Source organism: Dasypus novemcinctus, chromosome 8, assembly GCF_030445035.2.
Source record: "Dasypus novemcinctus isolate mDasNov1 chromosome 8, mDasNov1.1.hap2, whole genome shotgun sequence".
Lineage (NCBI taxonomy): Eukaryota > Metazoa > Chordata > Mammalia > Cingulata > Dasypodidae > Dasypus > Dasypus novemcinctus.
This window is the reverse complement of record NC_080680.1, coordinates 45,380,343-45,407,978: the sequence shown is the minus strand read 5'-3', so window position 1 is coordinate 45,407,978 and position 27,636 is coordinate 45,380,343. Positions and strand designations below refer to the sequence as shown.

General features: G+C 40.5%; 1 protein-coding gene across 3 annotated transcripts in view; it reads left to right on the top strand.

Moving 5' to 3' along the window:
• GLIS3 (GLIS family zinc finger 3) overlaps positions 1 to 27,636 on the top strand; it is a 501,464-nt gene that overhangs the window by 418,704 nt on the left and 55,124 nt on the right. For all 3 annotated transcript variants that reach the window (XM_004457407.5, XM_058301792.2, XM_004457408.5), the window contains 2 exons: positions 5,707 to 5,851; positions 26,707 to 26,875. In XM_004457407.5, coding sequence (XP_004457464.2) covers positions 5,707 to 5,851; positions 26,707 to 26,875 — 314 coding nt within the window. The remainder of the gene's footprint in view (positions 1 to 5,706; positions 5,852 to 26,706; positions 26,876 to 27,636) is intronic.

Sequence of the window (27,636 nt, the reverse complement as noted above, 5' to 3'; positions counted from 1 at the left end):
TTTTTGTTCCCTCTGTATGAAGTGCTCCTGCTGCAGGGCTGGCTCCCTCACTTCCTCAGGTGCTCGGTGCCCTGTCCCCACAGACCTTCCCTGGCCTCCACGTCTGAAACAGCACGTGGGAAGCAGGGAGACGTGAGCTGCATCCCCTCCGAGTCTGGCTGAAGCCGTGGGTGTGGCCGAATTCTCCAGAGACTGGAGTGAGGACAGGGAAGGCCAAGGGAGGGCTGGGAAGAGGACGAGGAGCGAAGGAAGGAGCAGGGAGTCAGGGAATTAGGAGAAAGAGAAAAGTGGGCAGGGCCACTGAGGTCCAGGATGCCCATGGGGCAAGACCCTCTCATTTCAGGATCTCAGAGCTACCCCGATAATGCCTCCGCCCCAAGAACCCTGGGGGATTGCTGAGGGAGCACAGGTAGTGCCGAGGCCACTCTTCGGGGCCTTTGGATGCAGCTGGATAGGAAAGAGGCATGCCAGGCTTTTCTCTTATTTTTTTCTCAATTGCAGATGCGCATATTACTGGCCCAGGACCAAGCCAGGTGACAAACTGTGAGAGGATAATGAAAACCAGCAGAGCAGGGGTCTATTTTGCCCTATTTATTGCTTTCATCTCTGCTCCAACAAAGTCTCCTTTCCCTGCAGGGCAAGGTAGCAGACTGTGTGCAGGGGTCATGAATAGGCTGGGAGCTAGTGTTAGAGGACCTGGGGCCCTGCGCTCCTTTCCCTCCCAGACCAAGGTCTGAATGATAGGCTTCTGCCTAGAAGATGAAACCGTCATCAGAGGAGAGGCAAAGTCAGGGAGCGGGTGTGCGGGGGTGGGGGAAGGGGAAGGTTGGAGGTGGGTTGTTTCTTGAGTATATATAGTGTAAGGTTTAGGGGGCTGACTTTGGATTTTGACACACCCCGGTTCAAGCCTGATGTTTACTAGCCATGTAATTTCAGCGTTCCCATCTCTAAAATGGAAATCCTAATAGTGTATACCTCATAGGGTTATTGTAAGGGCAAGTGCACACAGGCTATTGAGTACACCATAGGGATTCAGTATGTATTTCTTATCTTTAAAAATATGCCATGTTGATGGCGCACATCCCAGTCCTCGGCAGGTTATGGTATTCCACACGGTGCTGTTTCCCTCCTGGCCTGCACTGAATCATCATAGGCCACATACATTATAATACTATGCACACCTTCCAGCTCATTTGGCTCCCAAAGGAAGGGGAGACAAAGTACTATGAGGCTGTGGATAATACTAGAGGGTGAGATGAGTTTCCGGGGTAACAAATTGTGGAAATATTATAAAGGTTCCTCATTGTCCTAAGACTAAAAGCTGAAGTCCTTATTATTGAGGGGGCAAGGCCCTGCCTGGTCTGCCCCTGCTTCACCCACCTCTCGACATCCTCTCCGACTTCTCTCCTCCCCTCACCTCCCCACATCACCCCCCACCCCAGCCTGGTCTTGTTGTAGTTCTTCCTCCTGGAATGCCCCTTCCCTTGGGACACACTTACCTAAGTCCCGCAACTCCAGGTCTTTGCCCCAATCTCTTCTCAATGAGGCCACTGTTCCTCCCAGCACTCCCAATGCCACTTACTCTTGTCTTCCTTTCCTTAGTGTTTATCATCTCCCTCCTTGGAATGTAAACTCTTCAGCAGGGATCGTTGTCTCTTTTGATTGCTGATGCATTTCAGTCTCCCAGAACTGGCATATCTTTGAGACCCAAGAAATAATTGTTCAGTGAATAAATGAATGAATGAGAGAGATAAAGAGGAATGCTACTCTGGAACTAATGGGATATGGTTAGAGCAGCTGAGTTGAACAGCACACAACTTACAATATGAATAAAGGTCCTTGGACTTGTGCAACATAGTAGTCCTTTAAAAAATTCGGATGATCAGGAGACTCTGAAGAGGGTTCAGCTTCTGTTTCTTTCTCTCAAGAGCATTAAGACTTGTGCAATTCCTTTGCATTCTGTAGCTGTTTTTATCTCCCCAAGAAGAGCAGGTATTAAACTAGATGGGGGATTTTCAAACTTTTTTTATTCTTGTGATAGAAATTTTGCATCCAAGTTGTTTTTAACACATGAACCTCATATAACCATTTATTATCATGAGGCCTAAAGGAAGAATGTCAGAAGGATCTATAGGGAATTTAAGCTCCTTTTCCATGATAACTAGTATGAGTGTATATAGCCTCAAGATTAATGGTGACTTTCCTCAGGATGTTACACTAAACTTTTAAGATCCAGATGTTTCAAGACTTCATACAAAAAGGCCAAGATGTTTTGTATCTTGTCATCATAAAAGCATAACACAAAGGAGCTTTCACCCTACATGAGTTAGAACTTACTTTCCTACTATCTCTAAGTTGAATGACTTGTAAATGTTCCCAGATTCATGTTATCAGCTAATGTCTTCCCCAAAGCTTGAGTTAACATCTTTTTTTTTTCCTCCCAGTGGTCTTTGCTAACACCTGCTAATTAGGGGCCTGCAGCCTGGCTTCAAACACGATTTTTTTTTTTAGCCACAACTAACCAGAATACAATATTTAATGTAGCTCCTACATTAAAGAATATGAAATTTATAACTCTCTGCTTCTGCAATTCATTTCCTCTAACGATAACCATAAATACATCGGCTCCCTCTTCATCAGAATTCTTATAAACCAGTGGTTCTAAAAGTGTGGTCCCCAGACCAACAGCCTCACAGTCACCTGGGAAGTTGTGAGAAATGCACCCTTGACCTGCTAAAGCAGCAGCTCTGGGACTAGGATCCTGCAGGTGTTTTCTGCACATGCCCAGATTTGAGAGCCACTATGAGACCATTCCCTATTGAAAAATTTCCCTCTGTCTTCTTTGTATACCTAACAGCTAAGATGTTGAAATATATATTATGTAATGTGTTTTACAGAGATAGCTGAGTGTTTTTTACTCCTAATATGAAGCTGTATTATATTGAAAGACACCCTTCCCAGGAGATTCTGCTATGTGCCTCCCGCTTCATCCTTTAGATAATTCCTGAACCAGAGAATGTCTGAGGACCTTAACTGACCTGGAAAATGGCCCTTTGCAGGTTTTATGATCTGGGGGGAGGGAAGTAGTATCAGTGATGCATTTCTATGCATATGACCCTCTTTTGAAATTTTTGCATGAGATCCTGGAGGCTTGTTCAAATTAAGAAGCAGTGTCTAGAACCATGTCTAATCCCAGAAAAAAACAAATTAACTCTCACCATTAAGTCTCTTGGAAAACATGAATACTACTTGAGTCTAAGGAAGACTTGCCTGCCTTTGACTCCAGGAATAACTATGGCCGTGAAATTCCTTGGAAAGACTTCATTGGTACTGATAACTGTAAAACTCTAGAGCGGTTGGTAATAGAAAGCAGAGGGGTTCATGTCTGCCCTGAGTAGAGCATGTGGGCCCCAGATCACATTGTAACTATGGAAGAAAAATTAAAAATGATCTCCAGAACTCATTCTCAGCCTTGATTTGTCTCCAGTCTTTCTTACGCAGCATGTGTTAGGTTAGTACCAAAATAACAAACATACCTTCCAAAAATCCTGAGAGGATTAGGCATTAGCTGCAGACATTCTTGGTCAGAGATTCCAATGTGCCAAAGATAGGAATTTATAAAATAATTATGTCTCATTTGCTTCATGTGTTCCATGCTCCTTCCCTATACTTAGGGTCGCTGTGACAATTTTGTGTTCTTGGACTAAGACCTGGGCATGTGTTTGTCTCTTTTAAAAATTTTTGTGATCCAAGAAACACTGCTTTCTAAATAGTAATTTACTGATGCTGTATGTGTTTTCTGATTTCAGTGGTTCTTAGTCATTGTCAGCAGTGTGCTAGGAATGTTTAACAGCTAGCTCTCCAGATTAGATGATGTAAATCCTTGTAATGGTTGTATAATATTTCATGAAACTGATGTAAGATAATTAGCCCTTATTGTGGACATTTAGGTAAACTTTCCTAAGTTTTGGTACTGCTCCAAATAATACTGTACATTATTAGAGAGAGCGGGATTGAGATAAATATATATTGCTTTGGTATAAATCTTTGTTTGTATTTCTGACTACTTTCTTAAAATAATTTCTAGGATAAAATTATTTCAATTATGAGTCTTGAAAAATATTGCCAGTTTACATCTAAAGATTGGGTACCAATGTACGTTCCCACCAGCAGTATTTAATTGCCTCTTTCACTTTGTAGTGTCACTACCACTACATATTATTCTTTTCAAATTTTTTTGATAATTTAAGAAGTAAAAAAGTTTTGACACTCATTTTCATTGAGAGTGTGCTGAACATTGTTCATGTTTATTATCATTTCCAATTTTCCTTTTTAAACTTTTCTGTTCACGTGAAAGCCCTCCTTCTAAGACCCTCTCCCTTTTGCATCTGTGGTTTCATCTTCTATTTCTCTTCCCCAGACTCTCTCTCACTTCAGTGCTACTTTTCCCCAAATAATCCACGAGGCAATGCCCAAGGTAGCCACTTTCTTCCCTCCACATAGCTGTAGGGCCCACTCCCTCACATCTTGCAAGACTTTTTATAGTGCCATCTCCAAGAATCTTTCTCCATCCCCGTTTAAACTTGCCACCCATATCCCTACATGCTCTTTCTCTCCTAGGACTCACTCTTCTCCCTAACATTAATCATCATCTAATATCATATATTTTTGTTGTTCATCATCTGTCCCCCCCCACCCCCAAGAGTACAAATTCCATAAGGCAATCTCGCTGGGGTCTAGAGAAGTGAATTATGCTGCAGTATTTGTGGAATGAGTAAGTGTTCTCCCAGCTTTAGTGTTGTCTTTATAAAAACCTTTGATATGTTCCCTCTCAGTACTGAAAATAACCAATTGCAATATTTGTAACAAATATATTTCTAGATTGATTTTGAGATATTTTTGTACAAGTTCAGGGGTTAATATTTTTATGTAATTAATCCTCCCATTGTTGATTTTTTTTCTATTGGTTGGCTTACAAAATCCTTTATTTCATAATCAGATCAGATTTTTTTGGCCTATACTTCATTCTCTTATTTTTATGATTTTTTGACATGTAACTCTTTAATATGTAAAGAATTTAAACTGATATTTATGATAAAAATGAAGGTCTGAGTTGTTTTGTTTTTTCTTTAATAGTTATTCATGTAATTTACTTTTGAGTTCTGTTGCTATTAATTGCATTACTTTTTTTTCCTTTAATCATACTCCCTATATTTTATTCTTTAATTTAATGCATGCAGTTTTCCTCTCATGTAAAATCTATAGGAGTCAAATCTCATTGGTCATTTCTCAATTACCTCTGGGATATTTTTCATAGCAGGTCCGCTGTATTTTCAGAGCACTTTCCAATATGTACTAAATCTACTTGAGTTTGTTTTTGTTATCACCACAACGTCTGATAAGATACATAGCAAATAAAAGAAAATGTAATAGGAAGTTGGACCCCCAGAAGTGGAAATATGGAGGACTAACGTGAAACATGACTCTAGCCACATTATCCTGATTCCTTTTTCCTGAAGCAGCTGCCAGGTGTTAGGATTGGAGCACTGGTCCTTTTGTTGACTCTGGGCCTAGCCCATAGTTTCTGCTTTGATAAATATTTGTGGATTGAGTTGCATTGAGCCTTAGGACATGGTGCCTTTCTGGGAAAGTATCCCAAGGACCAGCTTTCGTTCTCCAGCTCTGTTCTGTTTTCTCTTCCTGTAGTTGCGGTCGAGCACGGAGCTCCACCCGGACCTGCTCACAGACTGCCTCACCGTGCAGCCTCTGCAGCCAGCTGCGTCCCCCTGTGACGCTGCTTCTGAGGGGGCTGTGGGACACTCCCCGGGGCCCGGGCCTGACCTCTATTCAGGTAAGGACGCAGACGCCGACCCAGTCCCATAACTGCCCTTCTCTAGGTCCTTTACCCTGGTTCTTAAATTTATCTGTATTTTGCTTTATCAATGGGCCACAAATTGCCTCCTTCCCCATCTGATTTTTGAACAAGGTTTGGCAAGAGATTTTTTTTCTCATAAAGAAACAGTAAAATAATATTAGCTCTGTTCTGGTCTTCTGCCAAAAGTTCAGTATACTCAACCCTCCCAGTTATCTTAAGTGTATTAATTTGATTTGAAACTCAAAGGAAATGTTTCTTCCTCAGCAGTTAACTGGGCTGCATGTGGATTTCTTAATGGAACAGTCATTGTCACCTTTGTATATGTAAAGGAAGCCCCAGGTCTCTAGGAATATTTTCACATCAGTAAGGTAACTTGTAAAAATGTTCATTAATGTTTGCCAGCCATCCTGGAGAGAGTGGGCTGTCACTCCCAGACAAGTTTCCTTTTGCTTGAGATTGAGTGATAGGTGACTTGGTATTTGGAAAATTTCATTATGTAGTGAAAAATAAAGAATTATATGCAGTAGGGGAGGGTTAGGTTTGTTTGTTTGTGTGCACGCATGTGCGCGTTTATTTCTTAAGCTGGAATTTTGTGTATTTTTCCACTCTCTGTAATGGTGCTGTACTTGTTTAACATGATTGGTTAAAGCTCTTACTATCATACTAGGAATATGAAAGCAAAAGTACCACCAGCTCCATGTTCTGGAGAATGGGAATTTTCCATTTTCTGTTTTTTTCTTTTTAAGAGTACTAAGAAGCCAGAAAGAATTAAGAATGTATTGATATATTACTGTGGAAAAGGAAAAAGACATACATGTATACTTTTTCGAACATGACAGTTCTCGGTTGATCCAAATGCAGGGAAAGGGCATTAAACATATATTTCAAAAGGATCAGTGATCAGGGCTTCACTAATGATGGCCCAGTGTCCATGGCCCTTTATCAGTTACTTCAGGAACTAAATCATGGAGAACTTAGAGCCTCTGCTTTCTGAGACCCAAACAAATGAGATTAAAACATATTTGAAGGGTTTGACCTTAAACAGAGGTTTAAGGGACGGATACATTGGCACTCATGAGCTATGTCAATATATAATGCCATTAACGCATACATATAAATATTTTATATTAGGTATTTACATGAAAAAATGGGACTAGCTTTTGTTGGTGCATGTGACTGCTTCATTTGGCATTTTTTTACATGTGAACATTTTTTTCTAGCACATTAAACAACCAACTACAGGTGGCATAAGGTGATCCAGGGTACGGTTCCCCCACAGAATCTTTGAACAGTTAGCAAAAACTAGCAAAGCCATCTTCCTCAAAACTCAAAAAAAAACAGTTAAAGGGTGGCAGTAACTGGCCAGGACTGAATCAAGAAAACACTGCTTTAAAAATGCTGGGAGAGTCTCCTGGTGCCCTGGCTGGCCCCTCTGTACCCTGCCCTAGCACGGTGCGGAGCCAGTCTGCACTCCACTGAGCCCTGGCCCTGTTCCAGAAGGAGCAGAGTGCCCCCTATGTGCAACCCAAAAGACTAACAAGGTCACTTGTCTCTGGCCCACCCTCCCAGAACTGACCCAGCAGGTAGAAGCAACTTGCAGACAGTTAAGGCAGTAGAAAAAACAATTGAAAGGGAGGGAGGGAATGAGGGAGAGAGAGAAAGAAAGGAACAATTAAGTAAAAGCAGTTTGGGGCATTGGATTACCAGTTTTCAGTCATACAATAGAGCACCTGGCAGGGGAAGAAAGTCAGTTTCTTAGGGTGTAGAGGGGGCATTCAGATTCCAGCAAATGGGGAATTCCTGAGGCCACAAATGGGCAAAAACCCAGGATAAGACTCAAGCTCAGAAAAGACAGAGAGAACTTTGCATCTGATTTGCCTCAGGCTCTTCTTGATAGAAGGGCTAAACACTGAAGGAGAGCACCAACCAATGCAGATCCAGTTTGCAAACACTGTGGAAGCTGTTTTCTGCATTGGTTTGTTTGTTTTTAACAACTCCTGGCACTGAAGGAAATCTCCGTCATATTACTATCTGGATACAAACTTAAGTAACAGACAAATCAGGGACTAAATCCCAGAATTAAGACTTTAAAATATTAAAGTGCACATTGTGTTACAAAAGGTTACTAGCCAAACAAAGACAGAGGAAGTGATGATATAGCCAAAGGAATGATATAAAAATCCAGAAACCAGCAAACCGGAAGACCAGACTTTGGACAAGACTTTAAAAAATAATTATCCTCAATACACTCAAGTAGATAGAGGAAAAAACAGAGAAAAAACTAAAGTATATCAGGAAAACAATGAATAAATGATATGAGTATCTTAATAAAATATTAGATATTGCAAAAAGGAACCAAAAAGAAATACTGGGATGGAAGACCACAATAACTGAATTAACCACCACCCCCCCCCCCCGCAGAGGGTTTCAACAACAGATTGGAGGAGGCAAAGGAAAGAATCAGTAAAATTGAAGACTAGACAATTGAAATGATTAGTCTGAGAATCAAAAAAAAAAAAAAAAAAGATTAAAAAAAGTAAACAGAGTCTAAGAGACCTGTGGGACACCATCAAAGTACCAATATATGCATTATGGGAGTCACAGAAGGGGAAAAAGCAAAGAAAGGGGCAGATGAAACAGTCAAAGAAATAAGGGCAGAAAACTTCCCAAATTTAATGAAAGACATAAATACACAGATCCATGAAGCCCAATGAACCCCAACAGGATAAACTCGAAAAGAATCATGCAGACACATAGTAGTCAAACTATTGAATGTCAAGGACATCGAGTAAATTCTGAAAACTACAAGAGAAAAGCAGCATACTATGTACAAGAGACACCCAATAAGATTAAGTGCTTCCATTAAAAATCACGGAGGCAAGAAGGCTTAGACCTACCCTATAAGCAGTGTTTAAGAGACTTCTTCAGACTGAAAGGAAAGGACACCCTTAGGTGGCTCAAAAAGGTGTAAAGAAATAAAGACCTCTGTTAAACGTAACCATATGGGTACTTATAAATGCCAGAACTATTGTAATTTTTGGTATGCTGCTTCACCTTTTGCTTCTTACAAGTTCTAAAATGCAAATCATAAAATGTAATGATAACTCTCTGGTTTAGGACATAAAGATACCCAGATATATTTGAAACAAGTTACAGCAAAAAGGTGGAGGGTTAGAAGAGGTAAGAATACATCCTCACTCATACTATGAATCCAACATTACCCTTATACCAAAGCAAGATAAATTTACCACAAGACCAATATCCCTAATGAATATAGATGCAAAAATCTTCAATAAAATGCTAGCAAACTGAATCCAACAGAACATTAAAAAATTAGACACCATTGTGAAATGTGATTTATCCTAGAAATGTAAGGATGGTTCAACATAAGAAAATCAATTAATGTAATACACCACATTAGCAGAATGAGGGAAAAATACCACATGATTGTCTCAACAGATGCAGAAAGGACATATGAAAAAATCCAGCACCCCTCTTGATAAATGCATGTAGAAACCCAGGAATAGAAGGAAACTTCCACAGCATGATAAAGAGCATATATGAAAAGTTCACAGCTAACATCATACTCAGTGGTGAAAAACTGAGAGCTTTCTTCCCTTCTATGATCAGGAACAAGACAAGGATGTCTACTCTTATCACTCTTATTCAACATTGTACTGGAAGTTCTAGGCAGAGTAATTAGGAAAGACAAGAAAATAAAGGCATCCAAAGTGGAAAGGAAGAAGTAAAACTTTCCCTATTTACAGATAAATGATCCTGTATATAGAAAATCCTGAAAAATAGCTAGGAATTAATTTAACCAAGGATGTGAAGGACTTATATATGCGATAAACTACAAGACACTATTTCTAAAAGAAACCAAAGAAGCCCTAAATCAACAGAAGGATATTCCAGGGTCATGGATTGAAATACTAAATACTGTTAAGATATCAGTTCTACCCAAAGTGATTTATAGATTCAACACAATTTCAATTGAAATTCTGACAGCCTACTCTGTAGAAATGGAAAAGCCAATCCTCAAATTTTAAGGAAGGATAAGGAACCCCAAATAACCAAAATTATCCTAAAAAAGAACAAAGTGACAGATCTCACACTTCCTAGTATTAAAACTTAATACAAAGCCACAGTATTCAAAACAGCATACTACTAGCCCAAGGACAGACTTGTAAAGCAGTGGAATCAAATTGAGAGTTTAGAAATAAACCTTCATTCACATCTATGGTCAAATGATTTTGACAAGAGTATCAGTACCACTCAAAGGAGAAAGAATAGTTTCTTCCACAAATGGTGCTGGAAAGAGTTAATATCAATATGCAAAAAAAAATGAAGATGGACCCCTATCTCACTCCACATACAAACATTAACTCAAAATGGTTCAAAGACCTAAATATAAGAACCAAAACTATAAAACTCCTAGAAGAAAACATAGGGAAGCATCTTCAGGACCTTGTTTTAGTCAATGGTTTCTTGGACTTTATACCGAAAGAATGAGCAAAAGAAGAAATAGATAAATGGGACTCCATCAAAATTAATAACTTTTGTGCATCAAAGAACTTCGTCATGAAAGTAAAAACAATCTACAAAATGGGAGAAAATATTTGGGAACCACATATCTGATAAGAGTTTAATATCAAGGATGTATAAAGAAATCCTTCAACTTATCAACAAAAAGTAAAGCAATGCAGTTGAAAAATGGGCAAAAGACATGAATGGACATTTTTCCAAAGAACACATACAAATGGCCAAACCAAACACATGAAAAATCCTCAACATCATTAGCCATTAGAGAAATGCAAATCAAAACTGTAACGAGATACCACCTCACACCCACTAGAATGGCTGCAACTAAAAATTGGAAAATAGTAAGTATTGGGGAGGATGTTGAGAAATAGGAACACTCATTCATTTGTCAGTAGGCATGTAAAATGTGCAGCCTCTGTGGAAGACAGTTTGGCAGTTCCTCAGAAAGTTAAATACAGAATTACCATGTGACCTGTCAACCCTACTTCCAGGTGTATTCCCTCAAGAATTGAAAGCAGATATTTATACACCAGTAGTGGAAATAGTCACAATTGCCAAAAGATGGAAAAATCTGAGAGTCCATGAAATGATGAAAGGGGAAACAAAAAATGGCATACATAAACAATGGAATATTATTTATCCATAAAAAAGAATGAGGTTCTGATACATGTTACTATTAGGTATGGACCTTGAAGAAATAAGTGAGACACAAAAGGTCAAATATTGTATGAGCTCACTGATGTGAAATAATTAGATTAAGCAAATTCATAAAATTCAGAATTTAGAATATCAGTTACCAGGGCTGGGGAGGGGGTATCATATGAGGAGTATAGTTTAATTGGTACTGAATTTCTGTTTGGGGTGATGGAAAAGTTTTTATCAAGGATGGTAGTGATGGTAGCACAATATTGTGAGTGTAATTAGTACCACTGAATTATGTATCTGAATACAGTTAAGAGAGGAAATTTTAGACTGTATATTTGTTACTAGAATAACAGTTTAAAAAATATATAGCACTGTACAAAACAAACATTGATTCCTAATGTAAACTATGGGCTATAGTTAATAGTACAATTATTGTAATATTCCTTCATCAACTGTAACAACAGTACTACCCTACTGCAAAATATTAATAATAAAAGGAGTACAGGGGAACACTGTATTTTCTGCATGATTTTTCTGTAAACCTATAGCTTCTACTATTTAAAAATACAGAGAACATACCCCTACTTCTTGAGTCCACAGTCTATGCTCTTACTAAAGAACTGAGACCCAATAATGAAGGGCCAAAGCTAACCAGAATAGATTGAAAAATGGCCCAGCATCAAATACAAATATAATAATTTGTGATGCAGGATGCAGGGCTGATCTTGTTGCATTAAAACCTCTTAGAAATAGCTTTGGAAAGTCATAGCTCTATCTACGTAAAACTTCAGCACCTTTACTATATGCAGTTATATAGCATATAGTTCATTTTCAAAACTCAGAAGTCACATTTGTCTTGATGTGTTTTGTGTATCTGATAGGGTGTTTATGATTGTTTGAAATTACCTTATCTTTATAAATAGTTTTCCTCTTTTCTGCATTTGGTCTTCAAAAAGTCCTTGAGCTCTTGGCTTTGAACCTCCATCTATGGCAGGTGGTTTGTCATAACAGGAGAGGAAGTCTAAGTTGTCTCAGAATCAACAGAGGATCGTCAAGTTGGCCTACATTTCCTAGGATTCTAAGAACACTTGAAACAGGCAGGTGGCTATCTTGATCAACTTTGTGCCTGGAATTTTACATCTATCTCTTTTCTTTATTTCTGCTTCCTTCAAGTTCTACTTTTACTTTCTTTGTTCCTGAATTTTTTTTAAAAAATTGATTATTCCTTTGTTCTGATGAATAGGCAAAAAATCCAGAGGCAGAACCAGGAAGGAGGAAAAACTAAAAAACAAAAATTGTAAGCCTTCCCCTTAAAGTAGTAACCATGACTTGCCAGGGCAAGTGCATGTTCACACCAGCTTCAATCCCTGTGCTAAAGATCTATGGAAGGAAGCCAAACGGTGAAAAATGCTAAAGATGTAAAAGGAAACCACTGATCAAGTAGTGTAATGTAAAATTTGAAGTGTTAAGGCAATTTGATGAAGATTAAAACTTGGCTAAATGGCACAAGTACTTGGAGTTATTCCCTTTATGTTCTATTTTACAAAATACAAAATAATTTCATGATTGTCAAGCACTTAAACCTTTAAGTGCTAGTGAATTGATTTATTATAAAATTATTTGATGGAAACCTGTTGAGTATGTATGGACATAGGATCAGAAGCAGAGTAATATAATGTTTAATACCATAATCTTTCAGAAGGCACAACAATTGAGGACTCAAGCATGGTCTGAAGAAGTCATGGTTTTGAAATGGAAACTTTTAGTGGATGAAGAGTTGTAAAATTCCATAAGAGTGATAGTTGGCTTAGCATTAAGATGAACTGGGAAGTTGGCAGTTCTGACAAATACAAATCTTTTAAGTTTCTTAAAGCATTGGCTTCCCTTATTGAAACAAACTTTTTAGTTTGAGAAGACAGAGCTTGATTTGGAAAGGATTGCCAGAAAATGTTTTTATCTATGTGGAAGAAACTAGTGCTGTAGGTTAAAACAGCCAAATGTCACTTGAGACCAGGCTAAGGTTGATTTTAAATTGAGGTGTTTACTTGTCTACTCCTCCGAAAATCCTGGGCCTCCCGAGACCTGCTCCTGACTATCCTGAGAGCGAATGAGTGATCTAACAGGAAGGCCAGGGGAGCGATAAGCAGTTCTCAAGGATGGCTCACTTATATATTCTGCACTTTTGTTCAGAGATTCTGTACTCCAGAAGAATAAAGCCCCAGGTCAGCCTGTAAATTTAGATGATTTATCTGATTATCAGAGGATGAAGTACTTCATAGCTGTGGGTCAGGGTGTGAATGCCACTTTCAAGGCTTAACACCTGTGTAGATCTTCTTGTCAGCTTCTACAATGAACTAATGAAGCAGATAAGCCTACAATTAGTAAGTCTGTGATATCATGGATGCCTGGTCCTGCCAGGGAGCCCTTTCACAAACAAAGAAGGTTCAGAAGGTCTGTCCCACAGTGCTCACAGAATTATGGCCCCCTCCAAACTGAAACTAAGAATTCAATGAAACACAACTTTGCAAATGGCCTGTGGCCTAAGCCATGAAAATGGCACAGATACCATCATGGTTGAGCCCTGTAGGAGCCACCCATCAAGAGAGGAGGAATAAGAGAGATACGTAAGAATGACAAAATTGTATCTGTACCACTTCTATTGGGTTATAAAATAATTATATTTTAGAACATACAAATTCTGTTGAAGTATCCCAATTTTAAATGTAGCCTTAGATTTTTCAGAAAAAAAATAATTGTTTTATTCAGATAACATATAGGAAAATGAAGAGAGCAGGAATTTTTGAAGCCATACATAGCCATTCCCTTCCCTCCACCCTCATTTCTGGGAAATAAGGACTTCTCTCTTAGCAAAGTCATCACTTTTCTAATACATAGCACTGTGTTAAGTCCATATAGGATTTGTCATATTTTTCCAATAGCCAACGTTTCATTTTTTTTTTAATAAATTTTTAAATTGTATTTTTCTAATGTTTCATTTTGATACACTTTTATGGACTAGTTTATTTTAATACATTTGCAACATTCTTAGGTTGAGTATTTTTGCTGTCTTGGGACAGCTTGCCAAGTTGTAAGGTCTAGAAATATTTCTCTATGGACGTGCCTCATATCATCTGTTTTCCAAAAGGGGTCATTAATTTAGGTGGTTCTAGGATGGTTCTCATTTGGCACACCATTTTCCCAGTAGCTTGAACTTTATAGGAGAATTGTGAAGATCAAATAGCACGATCTATATAAAACTCCTTCAAAAGGCATAGAGCATTATAAAAATGCCATAGTTATTACTTTCATTCAGAAGTATTGTTTTGCTTGGAATTCACCAGAGGTGAAGAGGAGACAGAACAGCTTGGAATTGGTGATGAGGGCAAGGACAGAGGAGGTGGAGATTTGGTACAAAAGAAGATTTAAAGGGAAACATTTAGCAATGATATCTTTGTGAAGTTTCTTCCAATGTGGCATGGAACTGCTGTCAAAATTTTACACTGTTCCCATGACACCTCTTGTATCTATGGCTTGTCTACTCAATTGGATTGGAAAGTCAGTGAGGGTAGGAGCAAGCCTCTTACTCTCTGTTGTAGACACTATTGGCTTTAATCTATAGATTTACCCCTGCCTAGCCCTGAACGTTTATCTAACCATCCTGAAGGCTTATGAAAATAGAGGTTGCTGGGCCCCACTCCCAGAGTTTCTGATTCAGTAGGTCTGACTGAATGCCAGAATTTGAATTTCTTCTAGGACTTTCTAAGTTCCCAGATGATGCCAGACATTCCTGATCCAGGGACCACACTTTGAGAACGATTGCTCTGGGCACTAAAATGCTAGAAATGTGACTTCTAGCAAAGCACAATCTGAATTTTGACTAATAGAGTTTCAATAACAAGTGGCCTGTGATAAATATTTGTGTTTCTCACTACAAAAAATACTGTCAATGGATATTATGCTTGCCCTCCTAAATAAGTGTTATAATGCACTGTTCATTTGTTGATTAAGAGTGAGATCTTAAAACCACCCAAGTGAAGAAAATTAAAATTCTGTATGTATGTATGCAGCTAATGTTAATGCCTTTTTATTTTTATGAGCTGCTTAATTTGGTGATTAAATTTTCCACATTTTCTTATTCCCTTGTATTCATGTTAGTTTTTCATGCAAGATTAACCTGGAATTATTCAGTTTTACAATATATACAAGATTTTGCTGTAAAAATACTTTTGTGGGTGAGCAAAAATAATTCCACCCCTCATTGAGGAGGAAAGGAAAGTAGTGAGGCTGGGCGATTGCAGTTTTATTCCCATTGGGCAAAACTCTTGGCTGTCTTTATACTATTATTTTCCTTTTTCCTTTATTATATATCCTTTTCCGGTGGCCAAATGGGGTGTGAGAAGGGAAGGTTGTTTCTGCTTTGAGTTGTACCCCAAGCATGTCTTAAGGAACAGATGGACGACAGGACAAAGAATTCAGTATAGAATCTTCTGGAATGAGGTATTAATAACTTTTGTGATTAGAAAGCCACAGGTCAAATTTCTAGATCCAAAATCCTGACTTTCTTCTGCAACTGAATTTACCTTCCAAGGAAAGAAAGAAATAGGTAGTTTCCCATTCTTTTGAAGAATAAATAAAAAAGAAACCTGATGTTTTCAAGGTATTTGTGGTCATTGTGAAACTTCACTTTTTTTTTTAATACTGTGTAAGCACTAAAAATAAATGTTAAAAATAACATAAACCTCTAAATTGAAGGACATTGCTGAATTAATTTGGATATATTAGCAGTAATAATAGAGCATACTGAAGGCATGGAATAAAGAGGGCATTGTGGAATTTACTTATTCAGGCGACCACAACTCTGTCTCAGAAGACTGACTCTTGTAGTGTCTTTTTCAGTATGCCAGAGACTGTTCTTCACCATCCCCCTGCCCTGGCCGTGACTCAAACCATTAATGCTTCCTTAGCAGCAGGGATGGATCATCAGAAATTACAGCTGTCTGCTTGGTGTCTTCGTTTTCTTACCTAAGTTTCAAGGCTGTTCTCACCTTGCTTTACCAGCACCCTATTTTCCGCTGCTGCCTGGCCATTGTTCTTTGGACTTCTCTTGCAATGAACTTAGCTGCTTATGTGTGACTTCTCTTCTGACTACCCATGGACTCTGAATTTCAGAGTTAGTTTTACTCTAGAGTTTCTGTTAACACCTAACCACACTCTAGGAAGTCAAGATTTTATATAATCTTCACTGGAACCTTTTCCCTGGGAGTTTAGGGAAAGTCTTTTTCTACCATCTAGAAGAGGTTGCAAGAGGTGAACTATTCACTCTTCATCTCTAGAGAAGGGGAATCAGTTCCCATCAGTGTATGTAGGGATTTGTTTATCCAGCTGTTTCACAGGGGTCTATGTCACATGTACCATTTATGGTCAATGTTGCTTCTTCCTCTAACTCAAATTTCCCTATTACTGCAACCAGTTGCTAGATTAAGTGACATGCAGAGAGCTTAGAACAGTGCCTAGTACATAATAAGGGTATAAATTCATAATAGCATATAAATGGCTTATCAGAGTCCATCTTGAAAGTCAGCTGCACTAGATACTGCACTAGTATCCAAAGGTGATTTGGGAAGAGCATCCACTGGGCAGGAAAAGGGTACTGCACTCAATTTTACAGTGCTAAGAAAGAGAGCGTTTCCCTGAGAAAGTCCAAACAGAGTTGACAGACCAGCTCTTGACTTTGCTACAGGAATATTGCCTTAAAAATTGCATCAACTGTCTATACTAAGATCTGTCTCCAAGAAGCCTTCATTGTGAGATGCTTTCATATGTCATATAGAATGGATGGCATTGTCCTGGCATTCTCTGAAAAAAAGGGAATATCCTTTGCCATCAACATGGTACAGGTAGGAGATAAATAAAGGATGAACAATGAGGAGTTAAGGAGCCCAGTATTTTTTTACTAAAACTTTGAATTTTTTGGCAATCTCAGCATTTATTTCCAAAGAGATGAGAAGCATTCCTATAAGAACTTCCACAAATGACTGGGCATGCCTGCTCCATCTTTCTTCTTTCTTTCTGCTTTCCCATTCTATTCAATAAGGAGGCAAAACAGGGTTGTCTGAATCTTTCGCTTAATCAAATTGCTTTACTGATTTTCTGTGTAACTAATTCTCTGTGGATAAGAATGTAGGTTGGGAGGCAGAGGGAAGAAAGATAAGGTGTAAGAGTTGAGGTTAGATATGTCATGCATTGTCTAGAAAGACCCAAGAGGATCGCATGAAATATTGGTCCCAGAAAAGTTAAGAGAGCTGCCAGAATGATGCCATTCTACTTATAACAAAATGTCTTTGTTCTGAAGTAAAGATGTTTCAGGAGCTTTCCTAACATGAAGGTAATTATTCCTGCTATTTCAGGTTGTTTGACGGTAACCTTTGACATGTAAGTGCATGACATGAGCCACTGTCTTCTGGTTGTATCCCAGTGTATTCCAGAGAAGGAGTGAATATGTGCTGAGAAATAAAAAATAAAAATAAAAAAAGATGAGAGAGCATGTGTCCTTTTCCAAACACAATAACTTTTTCCTGTGCCATAAATATGGCTGTGTTTTGTGAAAATGTAATTGGCTAGCCTACTTAGGAGTTTGAAGTTCATGGGGGAATATCTATTTGTAAGAGAACCTGAATATTCATGTAACTGTCCAGACATCAATAAATTCTCTTTTCACATTGTTTTTGTCCCAAGTGAACAGCAGTGCTCTTAAGATCAAATTTAAGAAGCATTTCTTCAGAGTTGCACCCTCTCTTATCTTAATAGAATGTCTCTCTAACGTATTTGTTTGTTCGTTGTCAGGTGCCTCTCCCATCAGGTGACACGAGTATGTTCTCTTTGTCTTAGTGCATGGAAGACACTTAACATTGTTTGCCGTCAGTTAGCTTGGGATAGCATGTCAAGGATGTACAAGTGATGTCATTTCAGTCTGACAGCCACTGGATCTGGTAGGGATGGAGTTGTTTCATTATCCCATTAGGGCAGCTTGGATAATGATATACTACACTGCTATGTGGGGGAGAGGGGGAGCAGTGTGTGGGGAAACCAGGCAGAAAGAATAGATATTTAAGGATTGGCAATATTGAAATTATTCTTGCTGCAAGAAGAAGGGAAAGAGTAAACTCTTAAGAAGATACTTTTACTTTTTCCTAATACAAGGAGGGGAAGGGGGAAAGTGCTCTGACATTAGGAAAAAGGGAAACTAGCCCCTTCTGCTCTTAGATGAGCTGAGGCATCTTTCCTGTTTCCTAGTTAACCTCAATATCAAATGCAACCTTCCAAGTGACCCTGACCAGGCATTCTCCTTGCATGAAAATTCTCTCTGGCTAGTTTATTTAAATCATTGAAAATTTCCATGGAACTACAGTGCAATTAAATTGCTTCAAGGTGAAATGCAAAGAGCTGCAGTAGGTATTGTGGTCTACCTTTTCACTATTATGAACCAGAATTCTGTCATCCCCAATATTGGTCATTTCATCAGAATTACTGAACGGTCATCTTTTTTTGAATTCTGAAAATTAACCAAAGCTGGCTCTTTATGCTGTCTGAGAAACAAATGAAAAGAAGTGCTGAAAATGTAAAAATACTTTAAGATAAACTACCTTCAAGAAGGACAATTGTGTTGACATTTTAGTAACAGCCCATTTTCACTCTTTAACGAAGTGCAGTCATGCATGAAAATGACTTGTTATCTTTTAAATGGAAACAAATGCATTAATGGGTTGTAACGCAAAGGTGTACATTGCTCCTGCAAAATAAAGCACAACACCTTAACCCTATGAGGATCCTTTCCCAGGTCTGGAATAATTTATAGCAACTTGAATAAAAATCTTGAACAAAAATTGAACTTATTATTAGAGAATATGTTATATAGACTCTCCTGCATTTTAAAATGACTATTTACTAGCAGCAGATACTACTGTCTTCCCCTAATTCTATTTAATAATAGTAATAATTACAATACCATAAATGACAAAATAATAGCAACAAAAGTTTACTGAGGGCTTAGCCATAGCCAAAGCGCTGTGCTCAGCGTTTTCTATACTTTATCTAATCCTCCTCCCAATCCTGTATGGTATTATCCTTATATTAGGGAGGAAATTGATGCTTACGTTAAATAACTTGCCCAAGGCACATTGCTAATAATTGGAAAAGCTGAGATTCAAACCCAGATCCATCGGGCTCATAGTGTATGCCCTTTATTCTCATAATAACATCCCCTGACACTATTCTCAAGTGCCCAATTCCTGGTGGAGTCAAAGGACCAAAATTTCCATTGCAGTTCAACTGTTTCATGAATCCTTCCCGGGTCCAGATTCCTCCTGGAGAGACAGAGACAGACAGACAGACAAGATTGCCCTCACCAACTACATGGGGTCATCTAATTTTTTTTTAATATTTCTCTGAAAACAGACTGACTCTGGTTTCATTGATTAGCTTACCTCTCTGTGCCTTCCCCCTACCTGAGAATGAATGGTGAAGCCCCATCTCTTCCAGGGACCCAGTCACCAAGCAATAACGTCCTTTCTCAGGGTCCCAACATTACTCTTTATTAGTGAAGTCACAGGCCATGCATAAGACTGGGTCCCCTTTGCTGTGAAAGCACGCCCCTACGAAAAGCCACGTCACGGCTTCTTGGGCAAGCATAAATGATTCCAGCTCTGCGGCTGCACAATCTCTTCCCAGGGCATTACTGATGCAGGCGGAGGCCATTCAGCCCAGGACCTCGTGCTGCCTCGTACCTTGTGGTAAAGTGAACGTTTATCTGATTGCTCTTGAGTAACTCCTCCCCACCCCCCTTCTTTTCCCACCATTGGATCAGCATGCTTCTGACAAGCATCCGAAATCTTTATTCGAGAAAAAAGTCTATTTCCTATGAGCTGTTTATTTTCCAAACCCAATAATGCAGGTAATTTCTTGCTTGAATTAATTTTCAGAGCAGGAAAATTTCCTCTCATCAATGCTGTGATCATTTTGGTGCTTTCAAGATGGGCAGAAGCAGAAATGGGAATATACGTTTTGCATTCTAACCAGTATGTTGATGATGAGAGCGACTTGTTTATGCTGAGTGTGGAGTGGGGAGGCTGTGTATTGATTCCAAGCAGACTTTGCAAATGTAACCTGCAGTTGTTCTGACACAGTGTCAACACTCGTGTGCCTCTTCTTGAGTCTGCCTTACATTTGAGAGGCTACATCATGTGGTGTTAGGAGCATGTGATCTGGAATCAGGCTTCCCTGGGCTCTAGGTCTAGCTCTCCTACTTATCACAGCATGACCTAGCACGAGGAGCTTAACCAGAAACCTGATTAGGCCTCAGGTTCTTTGTCAGGAAACTGCATAAACGTTTGTCAAGTACTTGGCACGTAATAAGTATTCCATAAATGTAAACTAGTGATTCTGGTAAATGGGACAGGTAGAAGAAGAAATGCAGCCCAGCGCACTTCTACTCAAAGTGTGGGCCCTGGACCAGCTGTCTCAGCACCATCAGGGAGTTTGGGGGCTTGTTAGAAGTTCAGAGTCCCAGCGCACATGTGTGCAAACACACAAACATACACACTCACACTCAATGCTCCCACCAAAACCTGCTGAATCAAAATCCATTTTACCTTGGTGACTTATTTGCACATTAAAGCTTGAGAAGTAGGAGGCTAGCTGGCCATCCAGGTGGTAAACAAGACTGTGCCCTCCATTTGGCTGTTTTTACTGTTCCTCAGCCTTGCAAGGGAAGTCTTCTCTGCCCCCAAATTATGAAAAGTCACCAGGACAATGCCTGGGTAGCCCACTCTGGCTTTGGAGATGGGCCCAAGACAAATAGGCATCATCTCAGGAAGCTACTAACAACACTCCTTGCCTCCCTCCATTCACACAGTGAATAGTACATCATGGCTGAAATGTCCCCAAGGGTGCCCTGCCAGTACCCATTAGAAGTATAGAGTAATTGTTCCCATTTGGATAGAGAAAGAGCTGCCTCTTAACCCAAATTCACCTGAGCTGGTTATAAAGGCATCAGCCCCGAATTCCCTGGCCCCGATAGCCAGTGCATCTGATAACTACTTTGACCACCACTTTGACTAACAGATGCTTCTTTGTCAAATTATAAAGCCCAACGAGTCACCCCCGCCTGCCTGTACAGGAGATTGGATGGGCGGGCTGCAGCAAGCCAGGCACCAAATAGAGAGAGCCCAAAGCAGCAGAGAGACAGCTCCGGGTACTCTGCTGGAGGCAGGACTCTCGTATTCATCTCAAGACCAGCTTTTTATTTCCTTGGGGAGTCCACCATCTCTTAATCACAAAAGCAATAAGAATTTCCAATATGTTCCTCGGCCGTGCCTAATCAGTTGTTCCAGCTGCCAGTCATCAGCCACAACTGAAGGTTGACTTAAAAGTCTTCTTCCAGCTTTGCAAGCTGCAGTGACCCCTGAGGGGACACCAGACAATGAAGGCCTCCTCCCGTGGGCATTCTGTGTGTGCTGGGTGATTTTATCACAACAGTTTGTTAATATTGCCCTGTGTTCCAGAGGGATTGGTTCTCCTCCTTATTCTTTAATCAGAAGACTGTGTTGTATTCCCCCAATGGCAGAGTTTGGAAAATAATTTTGTTTTTGTTTTTTTATTTTTTTATTTTTTGGCTTCCTTTTTTTAAATTTTATTTTTAATTCATTTTTTAAAAATATTACATTCAAAAAGTATGAGGTCCCCATTCACCCCCACCACCCCACCATCCCCCCACAGTAACACTCTCCCCCATCATCATGACATCTGTGATGCATCTGGTGAGTACATCTCTGGGCATCGCTGCACCTTGTGGTCAATGGTCCACATCATAGCCCATACTCTCCCACGTTCCATCCAGTGGACCATGGGAGGATCTACAGTGTCCGGTAATTGTCCCTGCAGCACCACCCAGGACAACTCCAAGTCCCGAAAATGCCTCCACATCTCATCTCTTCCTCCCATTCCCCGCACCCAGCAGCCACCATGGCCACTTTTTCCACACCAATGCCACATTTTCTCGATTACTAACCACAGTAGTTCATGAATAGAATATCAGTAAGTCCACTCTAATCCTTACTGTATTCCTCCATCCTGTGGACCTTGGATTGGTTGTGTCCATTCCACATCTATGTCAAGAGGGGGCTTAGATTCCACATGGATACTGGATGCAATCCTCCTGCTTTCAGTTGTAGGCACTCTAGGCTCCATGGTGTGGTGGTTGACATTCTTCAATTCCATGTTAACTGAGTGGGGTAAGTCCAATAAACCAGAGTGTAGGAGCCGAAGTCTGTTGAAGCTCAGGGCCTGGCTATCATATTGTCAGTCCAGAGATTCAGATCCCCTAGCTATATCTTAAACCCCAGCACCAACTACAATTCCAGTAAAGTAACAGGAAAGGCTTGTGAGAAGAGATCGCATCTGAGTCCAGCTCCGTCACGCAGAAACACCAACTCCAAAGAAGGGCCAACTGACATGGCAGTGAACTCCATCTGCCATGACCATAAAACCTGTGGGTCTCTTTAGCCCTTAGAAGAACCAATACCTGGGGTTGTATCTACTTTATCTGTCTCTGAGACTCTGCTCAGGTGTGCATAAGGGCAATCCTTCTGACAACATCCAGACTCTTTTTTAGAGTCATATAAACTCATTTGTCCTTGGAAAATAATTTTGATTGTGTATGAAAGAAATTTTCCCTTTTGTGAATGACCTTACAATTTCACTCTAACACAAAGGCTTTCTTCCTGAGGTTAAAATTGTTTTGGCAAAGCCTGCACATGTGTCTGGAAGAGTGGATTGCAGTAGGCAGGTCTGTGTGAAGTCAGATATTCAGATATAACATTAATTGGTACTAGCACCTGGCTGGTACAGAGTGGGTGCTAGGAAATTATACTTGATTGAATAAAAGAATATTCTTACGCTATATTCATTGAGCTTGTACCCTCCATGTATGACTGTAATATAGTTCAGACATTCCTAGAAGACAGTGCAAGTAAGAGAGGCATTTCATGGGTCCTAGTGGCAATTTTTCAGGCAATGCGAATCTTCAGTAAAGGCCGAGGACACAATTCTCTGACTCCAGGGGCTGTCCATATTATTAGAACGGCATGTGAGAAGGTGATTGGAAAAATCTTGGAAAGCCACATTTGTGATCAATGTCGCTGCTTCCAAATCTCTGTCATCGTCTCAGGCACAGGCAATATTACCAATCAGCAATCTTGTTCTCAGTTCTGCAAACAAAGTGCTCTTTGTGGTCACTGACTTATAAGCTTCAACTAGGTTGTAATCCCCTCACCAGAAGAGATGTTATCCTATACTTCTCATCCTTTTAGAAAATAGAGGCAAGTCAAAGGCTTCATCTTGTTGAGAGGTGGTTTTGTATACCCTACCTAAGAAATCGTTCAATACAGTTTCCCAATTCAGACCTGATTGCAACCTAAAGCTCTCTCTTTCTTGTTTTTATGGGGACTCCAGCTAAGGGGCCACTTCCTGACTCAGTGGAGAGAAGGGCTATAGACCTGTGTTTGACTGTTGGTCAGCCAGCACTTGACCTCAGCACAGCTGGAGGGCAATGTTCCTGATCCTTCATCCCTGTACCAGACGCCTCTTATGCCCCACCAGTTCCTGCCAGCCATTGCTGTTGTAGCCACTGCACCAGGCACAACCCAGCAACAAGTTCCCTCACCCACTTCAAGCACCTCTCACTTTCTGCCATACAGCTCCTCTGATGCCCTGGTGTTAGGCATCTGCAAGAACCATCAGCCCATGACTACATGCCAAGGTGGAAGTGTGAGGGAGTTAACACGGAGTCAGCCCTTGGCAGCGGAGACTAGGAGTTGCTCATGAATGTTCGTTTCTTCCCCGGTCCCCTTCACTGTGCCCCATGATGGATTCTATCAGCATTCAGATTGTGTTCATCTTTGTTCATTCAACAAATAAACATGATTTGGTGCTGTTGAAGATGCCAGGTACCAAGAATGTCTTTTTCCCTGTTCTATCCCAGGACCTAGTTTAGTGTCTGCCACGTGGTAGATACACCATAAATATTTGGGGAATGATTGGCTATTCAGGGAAGAAAGAGAAGAGCACAATTAATTCTGCATACAGTGCTAGGAATATGAAAACATGTAGAGAAAGGTCAGAGGATAGTACAGGTTTTAAAAGCACAGTAGCATAAATTGTCATGATATATTTTAGGTATGGTCAGTTGTCTCGTATTGACCAGAGCCTAAGGTGCAATGTAGGGCCACAGATGACATAGTGTATTAAAGCAATTGAAACACTGTTCAGTCATCTGTAGTAGCAGTTTTAATTGGTAGAATTGATATATAAAGACCTGTTACCTTCACTAAACTGCAACTTCCTCAGGATAGAGACCTCTATATGGTAGAGTGACTAGTATATAGCGGGCACTTAATAAGTATTGAATTTTAATAAACATTGGTTGGATGATGGATGGATGGATAAACAGATGGATGGATGATCATTCAATCAGTTGGTCCTGGCTGTTAAATGGGATGGAGAGACCCTCAACCAGGCCTAACTTTTACTATGTGGCAGTCTACAAATCATATCAAATTTGTTAGCCTTTTTTTATTGCAGCCAATACCCAAAGAGAACATGGTAGCTCTTTGGTGGACCCTGGGAGACACCACATTTTCTGTTGAGCCATGCAGTAGAGTATAGAGTACACAAACCAAGTCTCCCTATTGCTCAGTGGGTTGTAAACAGCAGGAGTAGTGCTTCTCCTGTGATACATACACTCATACCTATATACATATGAAAATACCTCCAAGAGCTAATAAGTAACGGGTGCATTCAGCAGCTACAACAAAATAAACAGGAGAGCTCACTTTTCTACACTAAGGCAGAAAAAAAAAATTAGCTGTGTTTTTACAGTGTCTCTGTGACCTCTTATTATTCCATTAGTTTTTGGAGTAGTATATAAAGCACCAAGCTCCATGCTGACAAACACCAGTACTGAGACTATTGCCACACTCAATCCAAACTGCTTCTCCCCTGGGTAAAATTATTATTTGGAATACAAGCAGAATTGTGGTTCCCTGAGCTAGCTGAGCATAAATGAGGGTAGTGATTCATAAGGTGACTCTAGCAAGTTTGCAAAAGTGCAACTTTTATTGATGACGCACACAACAGAAGCTCTGCACTGTCTTTTGGAGCTGGCAAGCATTTTCTAGCCCCGTGACCTCCTCAGGACTTGGAAGGGCTGTGGAGGATGCAGGTTTCTGAGGACAAGAGTTAACCTGACAGAATGCTGATTTGCCAGGAATAAACCCTTCAAATCAGATCACACCCTTGTCAGCAGCTTTTTGAGCGGGAAGATGGTAATTCTGCCTCTTCATATGTTCCCTTGAAGTACTTGAACTCTTGTTCCATTGGATTAAGCTTTTGGGGGCTGGGTCATCTGGAGTGTTAATTCTATCCTGGAGAAGTTGAAGAAAAGTGGTACGGGTCTAAAAATAAAACTCCCTGAACTTTTAAACCCTCAAATCTTTTTGATAATGTGGCTTCGCTTTCTTAATCCTGATCCTGATTTCTTTCTGCAAAAAAACAATCCATTTATTCTTTTGATATCAATAGAGTAAATTCAGAGAGAAAAGAGATGGGTATAAGGCTCAGGATTTATACAGAGAAAGAGGCAAAAGAGAGTCAGCATAATGAGGTTGTGTGATTGCAGCAGAGTGAGATATCTGCTGAGTAAGTTCTAGACACCGGCAAAGCCTCTTCGATAGACTGAAAATGACAAGCTCGGGTTTCTTCCATGACCTTATGCCAGTTAGCTGATGTAAATGGGCACGTAGTTAAGACTGAGGTCACATACAGTTTTCAAAGGCAAGGCTGCCCCTATGAATGAGACTGTAGCTCATGCTCTGTGTTGCTAAGAGGCAACTGTGGAGGACGATGTCCAAGCTGTGTTTGAGGCCTCTTTCACGTACTCTGTGGGCTTGGGAGAGGACTCATTTTTTTGATGAAGATGACGTCTATTCATTACAATATAAGAAATACCCAGGATCAGTTATCCCCTTGAGTTAAAAAGGTGTAGGACCCTCCGTGCGTGCTAGGATCAAGGGACGTTCCATTCTCATGACAGTGGCTTAGCTGTGGTGGCAGGGAAACGGCGCCTGGCGCACAGCGGCTCTCCCCGCACGGCGAGCCGAGCATGAAGGCTGTGCTGTGCCCTTCTCGGGCAGCAGCCCGTGTATTCTCTTGCCTGATTCTCATCCCCCATGATGGCAAAGCGCCAATAGAGAGACCTTAGCACAGATGCAGACATTAAAGGATTGACTAATTATACACTGTCCAGGCAGGGAACTGGCGGGCAGGGCAGCGCTTGGAGACAAACCGTGGACGTCAGCCCCGAGCAAGCAGAGCACGGCCTCCCGAGGCAGCAGTAAAAGCACACTAGCCGAGGAACCTGTTCCACCGTGAAAACAAAAGCTGTGTCGATCCAAATAGGAGAGAACTGTTCCCTTAAAATACCAAGAGTAAACAAACAAGTCCCTAAAATATGTTTTCTGTTGGCCTGTGGTATTAAAAACTGGGGGCTTCCTTTGGGGCACAGTCTGATGCTTGTTCTCCGTTGATTTCAGCTCCCATTTTCTCCAGCAATCCTTCAAGCCGAAGTGGAACAGCTGCTGGGGCCAGGCCACCCCCACATCCCGTCAGTCACCCTTCTCCGGGACATAATGTACAGGGGAGCCCCCACAACCCCTCCTCCCAGTTACCTCCACTCACAGCTGTGGACGCGGGAGCTGAGAGGTAAGGCCATCTGTCTCTCCCTAATAGGTGTTGCCGCCAAACCTCCCTACACAGAGAAGTGATTTGACAGTTGCTGAATTTTATTAATAATCCGTTGGTGGGTTGAATTACCCAAAGGTGACATTTTAAAAGTACACACACAAAGCACATGGATCAAATATCTTATTATCTGTTTTACTTTACCATAGGAAAAAAATTAAAAGGTACTGGCAATAACTAAAGTGTCTGCTGGAAATTTCATCAGAATTTCCCCATGTTTCTCACCTTTCCTCAGTTTTTCTCAGGGACTCAATTTTAGGGTAAGGTGCGTGCGGGTGCAATGCTTTCCTGATGTCAGGCATGCCCCATCACGTAGGCCGGTACTGTTAGCTTAGGAGCACAGGATTTTGCATGGCCGACTAGAAAGCAGCTGCTCATGGAATCTTCTATGTTGTTATCACTCTCATGAAGAGTTTCTGGTGGAAATTTTTAAAATAAGTCTCTGATCTTAATGGTGTTTTTACTTGTGAATTCTCTATTGGCCCCGGAGGCCTTTTGGAGCCTTTCTCGTACTTTCTTCTGCTCCGCAGTCTGTCTTACATATATTTCTGTGGACCGCAAAACCAAGACAGTCCCGTCTCCTGCCCCTTTCCAAAGCAGGCTCCAGTGAACTCTGCTTGCCCAGTGGCAAGTGACTGGCGTCATCACAAAGGCCACTTTTACAAGGAACTGGGGTCCTCAGTCCCTCTCCTGGACCCCTAACCCCCAGGAACCTGGACAGC